This window comes from Myxocyprinus asiaticus, chromosome 17 (genome assembly GCF_019703515.2).
Source record: "Myxocyprinus asiaticus isolate MX2 ecotype Aquarium Trade chromosome 17, UBuf_Myxa_2, whole genome shotgun sequence".
NCBI lineage: Eukaryota > Metazoa > Chordata > Actinopteri > Cypriniformes > Catostomidae > Myxocyprinus > Myxocyprinus asiaticus.
The window spans coordinates 48,794,030-48,807,221 of NC_059360.1; the positions used below are offsets into that span (position 1 = coordinate 48,794,030).

The following is a 13,192-nucleotide window of genomic DNA, read 5'->3' on the forward strand; positions in this document are numbered from 1 at the left end:
TGTTGTTCAAAAAACGTGTATTAAGTTCGAAGTAATGTCATTTTTATGTCCATGTTGGTTTCATACATTTTTGAAAAACATATATATAGCATTGTCTACCAAAAATAAATAAATAATTGATTTAATCACAAAAATGTCAAGTGGTGTAACCATCAATTAAGGGGTAATAAAATACTTTCCTTAGACCTTGAATACACACGAGTGTACAGAACTTAATCATTCATTTTAAAGTTTATCAATGTATTTTTTAAGGATTTTTTTTAGACTAATATTATGAATTTATGAGTCACGAATATTAAGACGTTTTCTTAGGGTTACTCAATTTGACCTGATCAAAATGTGCCTTTTCATAAAAATGTGTTTTGTGGTTTTCTTGCCACGTGACCGCAAAATGGCCAACTGCATGTTGGTTACACCACCTGACTGATTTTTCAAATATTAATAATATTTCAAAACAAAAACAACTTATGCTAACACTTCTTTTTCAAAAATTCCAGCTTTTAATGAGGCTTTTATATTTGTTACTGTCTCGGGATGGTTACACCACATGACATTTTTGACCCCAAAAAGTTTGGATGAATGGATGACATTTTTCCCCATTTTTGAACTCAGAAGTTGAAAACATATTCATCATAGTTGAGGTGTATTAAAGTAATTTTTTTTTTTTACTTAATAGATCTGGACAAAAAAAAAGAACGTCACATCATTGACCCATATTTTGGTGTTTCTCATCTCAGGAGGAACAAACACGGTTGTGAGATGTGTCGCTGTGTGAAGTGTCCCCCGTTCACGTGCGACAAACGCTGCAGTGACGGCTTCAGGAAGAACAGGAAGGGCTGCAGTATCTGTGAATGTAACGGTGAGTTACTGCGCAAACGCACTGACATCAGACTGGGATGAAAATGAAGCGGTTTCTTGATCCATAGGATGTTCAGGCCAGAACTCTGGTCCGGTTTAAACAGGAGTCAGAGGTAATGAAACTTCATCTGATCTGGATCATCAATCCTAGCGGTCACATGAGCAGTTTTACTGCAACTGCATGTTCTGCAGAGTTTAATCACTTTACTGTGAGCCGTAGCAGACAGACAATAAACGTCTTCGGCATGTTTATTACAAGCACTAAACTAAGCATGTGCAAAACTACTTTATTAGAATTGACTCATCCTGACTCGGTTGGTTGAGGAAGCCATGTATAAGTAGGCTGGTTTAGAGTCACGATCGCCACACATTAGCTGGACGGAGTGCAACAGAATTGAACAATATGTGTGTTAACATGATTTTAGTGTGGCAAACTGTTATAGAATAAAATGAGCCTTCAGGTTCAAAGCTAGCTATGTTTGGGTACACTATTGCTTGTAACATACCTAGTTATAATCATTGATTAAACAAAAGTAAGACACAAAGCCATCATAAATACAGAAATATTCTTAGCTACACTATTATTATAATGATATGAGTTAATAACAAATCTGTAATAAAATGTTTGCTGCAAAGCCATGAGTTGGAAATTATCTCCTCAGTCCAGTCAGCTGTGTTGATGGCAGCAACACCTTGCTTCATGCTAAACATGCTAGATACATGTTAGCAACAACTAACAGAATGTTAGCAACATGCTATAAATGCCTAGTTATATGTTAAAACATGCTAGCAATGCCTAGCAACATGCTAGCGACACCTAGCTTCATGCTAAACATGCTAGCAACAATGCCTTGCTACATGTTAAAACATGCTAGCAACACCTAGCTTTATGTTTAAAATGCTAGCAACATGCTAGCAACACCTAGCTTCATGTTAAACATGCTAGCAGCAATGCCTTGCTACATGTTAAAACATGCTAGCAATGCCTAGCTACATGCTAAAACCTGTTTACATGTTAACAACACCTAGCTTTATGCTAAAAAAGCTAGCAACATGTTAGCAACACCTAGCTTCATGTTAAACATGCTAGCAGCAATGCCTTGCTACATGTTAAAACATGTTAGCAATGCCTAGCTACATGCTAAAACATGCTAACATGCTAGAAACACCTAGCTTTATGCTAAAAAGGCTAGTAACATGCTAGCAATGCCTAGCTACATGATAAAACATGTTAACCATGCTTAGTAATATGCTAGCAACACCTAGCTTCATGCTAAACATCTTAACAATCCCTAACAACATGTTAAAACATGCTAACATGCTAGCAACACCTAGCTTTATGTTAAAATGCTAACAATATGCTAGCAATGCCTAGCTACATGCTAAAACGTGCTAACAATGCCTAGAAACATGTTAGCAACACCTAGTTTCATGCTAAACATGTTAGCAACAATGCCTTGCTTCATGTTAAAACATGTTAACAATGCCTAGCTACATGCTAAAACATGCTAACATGCTTGCAACACCTAGCTTTATGCTAAAAATTCTAGCAACATGCTACATGCTAAAACATGCTAACAATGCCTAGCAACACCTAGCTTCATGTTAAACATGCTAGCAACATGATAGCAATGCCTTGCTACAAGTTAAAACATGCTAGCAACACCTAGCAACATGCTAAAACATGTTAACATTAACACTAAATTCAGTCCGTATGTGACAAATTATTGATCTATTGTACAACAGTCCATTAGCACGCTAACACCATGTCCTAACCAGATGTGCCACGACGCCATGACACACAATAAAAGGTATCTTTTCCATGTTAATCTGAGTTTTTGTCCTAATCAGCCATGACACACGACGAGCAACAGCAACAGGGCTTTCTATTTTTGGAATGGTTTCTATTTCTGCAATGCCGCACCAGGCAGCGCAGTCAACAAATGGGTCTAAAATGATTCTTATTGCAGTATATTAAAGCCGGCGTCTCACTAGCCGGTTCACAACAACTTGATTTTGGCCAAGGGTGTCACACATCTACCGAATGTTGTGCTTGAAGTCTCGCTCTCTTCAGCCGGAGTTCTGTCACACACACACCGTTTCAGAATGGTAGTGGGGAGACATCCCGGGTCATTCCAACTTTCTCTCCGCTTCCCTGTTACATGGAGATCGACGAAATAACAACAGGAGTACCGCGTGAGCATAAACAATCGTAACAGACTGAAGAAGGATGCTATTCATAAAGTAACTTTGCCCTGTGTATGTGTGTGATTTGTGTATTTATCCCCTTGGGACTTGCCGTAGAAAGCGTTACGGAGCTTCAGTGAGAAAATGAGTTGCGTTCAATAAACATACTGTTCCGTCTATGATTGCTCCTATTTCTACATTTATTGTCAGTTATCCTCATTTTAGTGTATGAATATCGTTGTGTCGCATCACATCTGGTGTGGACAGGCAGATAGCTTGTCACTGGAATCTTATCTCGTCACATCTGGTAAGGACGAGGTGTTAAGCACAGCGCTTTAACTGTACCAGCTAAATCTGATGTATTTTTTGAGTCTATTTTTATGTTTGGCGCTCATGTAGCTTGTGTTCTGATGTAAACTGTGTTGAGTCGCTCACATGCGTGTAAAATCACAGCAGCTAGTTTAAAACATCTGGATGAGTTTTCATCAAATGATTCAATATTGAGAGAGATGAAATGTTACTCAATCCAAAACAACACTGAAAGAAATTTTGGCTTAGAAGTATGTTGTACTTGGGAACAGAGTTGGTTTTGCTTGTAAGACAATTATCGCCATTGTTTGGAATTATTTAAGAGATCAAATGCCAAAAATAAAAGAAAATTATAATACATTTAATATACAGTAATACAAATGGAGACAGTAATCAGGGATGCTCTATTATTATGATGTTTTAATAATATTATATTAGAATTATGTGAGATTCACCCATATAATTGGCTGATCAACTTTGTGAGCTCTAAGTTAAAATATATAATTTAATGAGACTCTTTTAAAAATGGTCATAACATTTTGTTTTGTTTTGTTTTTTCTCTCCATACCAGCTCAGGAATTCTGATCCTCCTGTAGAACATTTTCAAGTTGATTTTGTGTTTTGATTAGATTCAGATCGTCATGTGATCAGCACGACGGCCTCCGTTCAGCCGCTGCCCGGTTACTGTCTGACAGGTAGCGGGCGGCGCTTCGAGGAGGGTGACAGCTGGCACGACGGCTGCCGCGACTGTTACTGTCATTCTGGCCGTGAGATGTGTGTGCTCATTTCCTGTTCTGTGCCCACCTGCGCCCACCCTGTGCTCAGACCGCACCAGTGCTGCCCCAGCTGTGAAGGTACGTACAACGTATTGACGCTCAGACCCCATTTACACACGGATCTGTTTCGAGTGGTCACAAATAGACCACCGTAAATAAATTGGGTTTAATGCTTTGTTATGCATATGACAGTTCTGGTCAGATCACCTGAGACAAATGTTTCTACTATCATTGTCTTTACTGTTAATGTTCTCTATATTTTAGGAATGCACAATTGACTGGAAAAATAATCGATATTACAAATAAAGCAGCCACAATTAATTGATTATGAAAAGTGACAATTACAGCATTACATTTTATTTATTTATGAATTTTTTGTGTAGTGGTTGAGCATTTTAAACAATCGCAGACATATTTGTTGTCCAATTTTCATGTATAATTTATTCAAAATTTGCAAAACAATGTCGTTTTTCCAGTGTGAAGCTGACCATTTAGGCAATGTCATGATTTACTCATTTATAAAACAGCAATAAAATAGATTCAGAAGAGTATAAAGAATATGGCATGAAGATGCACCACACAAAATACGTATTTTTAAAGTGATCAAAATTAATTGCATTTACAATATCAAGGGAAATAATCATCAATTATGATTTTTGTCACATTCGTGCAGCGCTAATACATTTTGACAGTATCTTATGGTGAAATACTAAAATACTTTCAAGCACATGTGCTGATATTCCTGCAGGTTTCCTGTGTGTCCTGATCTAATTTGACCCAACGGTCTGTTGGTTTTTGCTCTTGAGCCACAGACGATAAACAAACATGTTACACTGAACACTGAAGTGTTTTACTTCATTCATCCACATCAAACCCTTGAATTCACAACATTCATTTACCTCAATCATACTATATATTCCATTGTTAGTATACGACTGGGTAAAACTTGACATACTTAGAAACATCATACAGCTTCCTCTGTTAAACTCATCTTACTTTTTCAAATACTGTCAGGACATTTATAACTCATCTGGAAAGAAATGTGTGTAGCCCATCTTTCATCTGAAATAAACTTGCAATACAGCTGTATATATTTCAGGTATTATGGTCTATAAGCACAGATATCTGTTGTGGCAGCACTAAGATAGCACGCTTTTAAAAAAGTGACAAATAAATGCAACACGAAGGGAACGTTTCTTTGCCACACTGAAAGCATTTCTATATGTTATTTAAAAGTAATGTTCTGTGTGTTTTGTATCAGATGAGTCTGGCAGCGGTCAGATGGCGGGGATGGATATGGTGGTGTGTCGCGCTCCGGACGGGGAACTCTACGTGGAAGGAGAGACGTGGAGTTTGGACGAGTGCACTCGCTGTACCTGCAGACAGGGTCGTGTGCTCTGTGATTCTGAAGTTTGTCCACCTGTCCTATGCCACGTGCCAATTAAAAACAAAGACACCTGCTGTTACACCTGCCCAGGTAACACACACCTCCACTAATACATCACAGATATCCTTATTAAATAGACAGGATGTTATGGCAACTGCTGTTTTAATAATCTTTTAAGCATTATATAATGTAATGATGTTTGTTAATGTTAATAAAAGCTGCATAGAGAGCTATAGGATGCTCCCTTGCTCCCTATTTAGTGAATGACTTAACCTCCAGTGTGCTGTCTGTCTGCACTGGTCTCAGAACAGTTTGAAATGCACCTTATTTTCATCCTAACTCCATATAAAGCCTCTGAAAGACACATTTTTCAGCTTTTGGATGCATGCATTTATTCTCAATGTGATACTGCAGTAAATATAGGATTTCTGAGGAAATATGCGCTACAGTACACATTAGTGTTCATTTTGTTTTGCAGCGTGGTGTTTCGCGATAAATCGCTAAAATGTTAAAAATGCCGTATCGTATGAAACTAGCAGAGGTGGGCAGAGTAGCCAAAAACTGTTCTTTTAAAGTCTCTTAAAAATTAATTACTCAAGTAGAAGTAAAAGTACTAATGTTAATAATTACTTGAGCAAGAAAGTATCAAATTAAAAGATTACTCAAGTAGCGAGTAACTAGTTACATTGCAAATTACATTGCAAAGATCTGATTGTTAATTTTAACACTTTGCGTGCATGAATCATGTGCCTGTGTCATCCTTTATGCCCACTGTTACAGTGATAGTTTAAAAATGATGATATCATTTATTCACCCTCATGTTCTAAACCAGTATGACCTGGACACAATGAACACAATTAAGGAGATGTTAGACAGAATTTTAGCTTCAGTCACCATTCACTTCCATTTGTTTGTCATTTTTGAAAGTGAATGGTGACTGAGGATGTCAGTCCCTAACATTCTGCCTAACATCTTGATCTTTGGTTCCAGAGAAGACGAAGACACAAAGGTTTGGAACAACGAGAGTGAGTCTAAATGATGACAGAATATTCATTTATGGGTGAACAATTATTACAGAAAAAAATCTAAATGTCTCACAGGCTCAATTATATTATTATGTATAATATTGTGTATGCTTAGTTATGAATCAAAGCAAGATCGTGCATTATTAGCCTAATGTTGTAATTCTTTATGCTGAAATTCCCGCTTGTTTTGGTGTTGAATGAAGGCATCGCATAAACGTAACTCTTTTCACTGTGTGAAATAAAGAAAGTTTGTTTTGAGAGCTTACTGCTGTTACTGCAGTGATGAACTTGAGTGGAGTGACAGAGCGCTGCTGTCAAGTTCCGGTGCCGTAAAAGTCCCTTTCAAAAATCTCTCAGTAAATGACTCATTTATGAACACTTACTTGAATTAAAACCAGTAATGTAATGACAGTAACGTTCCCGCATTGTAACGAAGAGATTGTAACAATAGAAATTCACTTGAGTAAAGAAGTACCCACCATTAAATCTACTCTTTTCACATTTTCTCCAAAAAGTTACTCAAGTAAATGTAACGGAGTAAATGTAGCACGTTACTACCCACCTCTGGAAACTACAGACTCTAATCTTTTGACTCGAACAGGTTTCAATGTAAAAACTTAATTAGGTTTCTTATCAGATGTAGTTTTGTTAGCATTTCTCCCAAAGATAAACTCTGCATGTTGTTTGGTCACATGACTGCCCAGAGTCTCCTGAACTGAGATCAGTTGGTTTAAATTAATTTAAATTATGTTTTACGTATAGCGAAGCCAAAATGCAACACCCACGCCTGTGTACGAGGGGTCGCACGAGGTTAAAGAAACTTAAAACTCTAGTAATCTTTTGGAAACAGGCTGTTTCAACCCCAGAAACACACACATTTTTAGCTCAATTTGAACAAAGCACTCTTTGACAGCAGTTATTTTCTAAGGTACCAAAAGGACCCGGAACTGTGCTTTTTGGAAAGAGTAACTTCATCTCTAGAAACAATGTATACTGGTTTAGTCTGCTGTAGCTCTGAAATTAAATATGGTGTCAGGTTTGAATGTCAGTGATGTTTGCTCCCGAGACACGGCGAGAACCAAATATTTTTGATGGTATGTTTGATCATTGATATTCAGTCTGATTTCATATTTTATTTGAAATCTACAGCAGAGAGGGCAAGATTTAAAGTGAAAAAAGTCTTCAATTTGGGTCTGTTCCATCATATGGCTTCAAAAGACTTAAATATAGTGCAAAAGTTAATTTCAGACCCTGTTCAGGTCCATATGGAGAACAATCCAGACAATCAAAGTTTTATTAACATGTGGTTTTGTCGACACACATAAAGCTCTGCTTGGGGCAACATACTGTCTGACCTAAAACAATAAACAGACAGGGGCAAACTGTATGGTTTTACGTGGAACCTCAGGGCAAAAAAACACATGTGGCTGGTTTCTCATGCAGCCCCTCTATTGAGCACACACACATGTCTCAAAGTCCCTTGAGCATCGCCATCAAATCAGATTCGCATGACCGCCTGGAACCCTCAGTTCTCCAATGGCAACACTCGATCTTATCACCTCATCTCTCTTTTAAATGTAGATTGTCAGGCACTCTTTGATGAATGTTGGGGCTGCTGACAGGAATGTGGGAATTGCTCCCATTTAAGTGACTCCGTCTTTAGTTCACATGAGCATTTGATCGCAGAATGGCCCTGGGGCAATGGCTTTGAGCTGCGCTTAAGATGAAAGACTGTATTTCTCTTTGTAGAGTTGTTAAAATCCCTGTGAATGGTTCATTTAAACAGGTCTCCAAACACATAGCAGACTGTAATAAACGCTGTGAAGGACAACCTGCTATCGGCAACTACTGCCAAGATACATATGTCATGGTTCAATATATCACGATGCATCACTATATCAAAACACAATGTATTGGCACAGCCCTAGTGAGAGTAGGATGTCTTATTGCTTGAGATTGGGAGTTAAAAGTTCCTAAACGTTTTGCTACTTCTTACCCACAGAGGACAAACTCAATCCCCTCCTTCCTGTCAACAATAGCCAACAGGAATACTGCATTTCTACCAATGGAGAAATCCTATTGGCTGGTGACTCGTGGAAGTCCAACGCCTGCACCAGCTGCACCTGTCGCAGTGGGACTGTTGAGTGTTTTTCGCAACACTGTCCACCTGCCAGCTGCAGAGTACCAGTGCTGCGCAAGGGCCAGTGCTGCCCATACTGCCTGGGTAAGAGTCTCTACACACTTTGCAAATGGAAAATTTGGTGTCAAAAGTACACACTGCATATTCCCATGGCTACTTTGGGTAAATAAATGACTTGTTTCAAAGAACAAATGCCAAATGCCATTACTTATAGCATATCTTGTAACAGATCAAGGAGGAGTGTTTTTCAGAAATAATGGCGTATGTTTTGGTTTTCTTATGGCTTCAGAACACTTGAAATATAGTGTAAGTCATATGGACCTCTTTCATGGTACCTTTTTGTCGTTCTTGGAGCTTGACAGCCCCTGGTCTTAGTATGATTTCATTGTTTGGAAAAGGGAAGCATGGAAGTTCTGCTAAACATCTCGTTTTATGTTCCATGTAAGAAAGAAAGTCATATGGGTTTGGAATGACATGAAGCTCAATGATGTGAGAACTTTCACGTTAGGACTACTGTATCCCTTCTGGCAAAGGCAAGTTTGGGAGACATTTAATTCAGAGTATGAGGCTTTACAGATGCCAGCCTGAGTGGCGCTTCATTGGCAAATGCAGCAACAGTCCACAGGACTCGAGCAAGGAAAACATTCCAGCGATATCCGCACATTCACGTGTGTTTCCTGTCGCTCGCTGCCACTCTCAATGCGAGGAAAGAAAAAGCAAAGCTCTCCATCAGCTTTTTCCTTAGAGGAACAAACGCTGCCATTGTTCAGCCCTAAAACGTTTCATCTTGTCTTTGTTTTGATTTTGGGAATCAAGCAGAAAGCAGGAAGCTTGGTTTTCTCAGTGTAACACTCATGAAAAATTACATCGGAATTAAACAGATAAATCATACAGCCACTCATTTTAGCACATTGTTGATCGCTGTGATTAACGGCTAGTGTGGCTGTGGTTTTGGATGATGGTTTTATAAGATTGATGACCCAGCTGTTACGTCTATGCAACATTTTTGTGTTCAAAATAGTTTTTTTTTCTTCTCCGCAGAGGTCACAACAATCTCAGTGCCAATAGTGCTGTCCAACGCAGCGACCAAACCCAACGTCAAATCCACAGCTACTGTCACAGAAAGTCAGACAGCATGGATCACAACAGTTCCTCCAATCTTTGCAGTTACAGGTACTGAACCAACTGCAAACACATTATGTAATATTTTACAAGAAACTCATAAGTTGTATCCAGTGGTGATCAACTAGTTTTACTTCAGATTTTAGGATGCGTTCAAGTCGTCCTGGAAAGTTCATACCAAGTGAATGTGTATTTAATGTGGTCTGGGTGGTATTTTCTTTGACTTTGTGTAGTTTTGTTGATGTCCATGTTGACATCTGTCTAATTTAATGAGCTTCTACCAAGTGACTAGTGTTGTCAAAAGTACCGGTACTTCGGTACCAAGTCGGTACTAAAATAAAAAAGATGTAACGGTACCAGTGTTTCTGCAGTACCGGTAGTACCGAGCACCGACTCTATCCGGTACCAGCATGCAGTATGACTGATACTTTAGCTTTAAAATGCTCACAGGCTTACTTTTTAACGCATGCTCTGTTATTCCTTGTACAGTGAAATTACCAATTAATCAAATTAAAATTGGGACATGTCCTTGTGTGATTTATTAAACCGCTAAAGGCTGCAATCTTACTGTGGACGAGCTGCGTACTTTAAATAAATCCGACCGCTCATCCACTAGAAACTCCACAGACACTGAGAATCATTCACGTTGTACGAGATGACAGAGCAGAGCACTAATCCACTGTGAACCGCGCAGCACATGTAAACTATATATTTATATAAATAAATCACAGCATTTGCACTTTGAGTGCAGTTGACCAAAGTGCTTCAAACAGTAATAAAATGTAAAGCATAATATTTCAAAATTACCACATTCACAAACACCAGTAATCTAAAATACAAACACTACAAACTGTGTCCTACGTTTCATTTGTCAGACTCAAAGGCCAGAATGAACAGATGTGACTTAAAGTCTTCAATGGTCACACTGGTCCGTGAGGCGAACATTTTATACAGAAAAGTTAAGCTTCCAGAAAAAACACTTAAGCATGATTCAAAATAAAATCTAGATGACTGAAATTGAAGAAATAGAATAAAAATATATTGCAGCTGTATAGTAAAATCTAATATTCATTGTAGTAGTAATAATAATAATAATTAAAGCTGTAAGCAGCAAAGCGGATTCCTCCTCAAAACGGCAAATTATGTAAAAATTGACATGGTAGAGACATGTACTTCACACATGTACACAACATTTAATTAATTTGTTGTTAAACATTGCAAGAGTCTTCATATGAACTGGTGATTGAATTGAAGTATCAGTTTTATGACTAGCGGATTTGTAAAGCATTATTTTAGCGTTAGCGATAAATAATAGTAAACTGTAATTCTGTCATCTTTTGACATATCAAGGTGAAATTTTGCACAGTACTTCAGAGTGATGTCATCTTGAAGCCTGTTAGGTTGGAAAAAACATTAGTCAAAATGGCATTAGATTTTTTTGGACATATGGATATTGAGACAATGTGGACATTTACATAAATGCACACCTTTTAGCCATTTTGTTTTGTATTAATTTTTGCTAAATATCAAATTGAAAGACATGTATCCTACACATACATACAGAGTTTCAAGTCAATTGGAGCTATGGTTCAGGAGGAGTAGATTTTTGTAGTTTTACAGGAAAATCCATCATGGTGGACTTTATGGGTTCTAGAGGCTTTTTTGTTCCTCGTGAGAAATGAGGCATATATACCAGGTTTCAGAAATGTTGGACTTCTGGGGTGGAAATGGCATAACTTTGAAAATGGACAAATTGGGGTGTGGCCTGTAGCGCCACCTATAGGCTCACGTAGGCCATTTTTGGCGTGGTAGTTACTCATGGCCTGTAGTAACAATGTGCCAAATTTCAAAACTTTTTACTAAGGAGATCTTGAGTTATTGGGCAATTTAGAGCTACAGGAATAATAATAAGAAGAATACTAACAAAAACAATAGATTTCCTCCTACCGGAGGGATCCTAATTAATCAAAATATCACAAGACAGCTGTTGAATAAAAGTTTGGCAAAAAAATGCAGTATGTTGAAAAGTTCTGTTTTCACTTGTTAAAAGTTGTAATAATGTATTATTAGTAAATAATTAAAATAACTAAACTGGTGTGTTCAATAGCACATTATCATATTAGCATATTTTTGCTGTGGTATTGAAATTGGTGTTGAGAACCGTGAAATTTCAGTGGTATCGGTACCGACTTCTGAAATTTTGGTACCGTGAAAACACTACAAGTGAAAAATGAATTTAAGCAAAAAAATACTATAGAGTTTGATTGGACGTCAGCAACAAAAGAGATGGGAAGATGGGATTTCTTTCTTTTTATTATTGCCATTTAACATTGTTTTTCAGAACAGACCTGCTCATTTTTAGGTCGTGACCCATCAGTTGAGACCCTCTGGACTAGTTCCATGTATAATGATGTCGTCATCAGCATGATAAATGAGTTAATATGTAAATTTCCACACTGTGAATGATATGGGAATGCTGTGTGGATTATGACTGTTTGCTCAGTGAAGTTACGACATCTCACTCATGTGGAAACAATACGAGATGAAGCAGCCAAGCAAAACAACAGCGGCGGAGGGAAGATCTGAGCTGTTTTCACTCAAACTGATTAGTGGAGGGAACACCACTATGGATATAATGGCATATTGTGGGAAGCGAGTTTTTGATGTAAACATTTTCTTGTCTAGATGGTAAAGGTCTGTCTAAGGACGTTCCCAGCCAGATGGAGATGACTCTCATCTACCAATCAGCAGCCTGGATTCTGGCCGGTATCCTCTTGGCCATCGTCATCTTCCTCATCGTGGCCGTCCTCATCAACTGGAGGAAGAACTGGGTGCAAATGTCCTGCTACAGTGCACCCAAAAAGGTGAGAGGCCGTTTGACACAGTCTTTGACACGTCGTGTTGGCGCCTCTAATGTGTTGGTGGTTTTTTTAATAATTTAATTTACTGTAAGTGACTCACAACTTACTTAAGAACTGACGATGTTGTAAGAGCCATTAGAGATGGATGAATGTATTCATTGTCCTCCAAATCTCAGCCTCGAAAAATATGTCAAGATCTTTGTAAGACTACAGAATGATGCCATGAAATGACATATTGTGGCATGGGAGATGTAATTATTCTCATATATCACAAAGACAAGCGCTTTGAAGGGTTTTAGTATCAGAAAGCTGGCAAGTTTTCTCCAGAAAGTGAGCTGTTTTATTTTACTTTAATTTCTGAGTAAAACGTTCATAATACATTCAATGAGGGAAACAATTATAGGGCAGAATTTGATTTTATCCATCAGGAAGTGATTGGATGGTCTCTACATGACGGGCAGCCAATGTTGGGTAGTAACAGATTACAAATAATCTGGATTGTGTAATCAGATTAGAAAAATCAAGGA

At 38.0% G+C, this 13,192-nt stretch overlaps 1 protein-coding gene across 1 annotated transcript in view; it reads left to right on the forward strand.

The window, feature by feature from the left end:
• LOC127455170 (cysteine-rich motor neuron 1 protein-like) overlaps nucleotides 1-13,192 on the forward strand; it is a 61,392-nt gene that overhangs the window by 46,053 nt on the left and 2,147 nt on the right. The window contains exons 9-14 of the mRNA XM_051722819.1: nucleotides 738-859; nucleotides 3,984-4,208; nucleotides 5,392-5,607; nucleotides 8,545-8,766; nucleotides 9,724-9,855; nucleotides 12,490-12,668. Of these exons, the coding sequence (XP_051578779.1) occupies nucleotides 738-859; nucleotides 3,984-4,208; nucleotides 5,392-5,607; nucleotides 8,545-8,766; nucleotides 9,724-9,855; nucleotides 12,490-12,668 (1,096 nt within the window). The remainder of the gene's footprint in view (nucleotides 1-737; nucleotides 860-3,983; nucleotides 4,209-5,391; nucleotides 5,608-8,544; nucleotides 8,767-9,723; nucleotides 9,856-12,489; nucleotides 12,669-13,192) is intronic.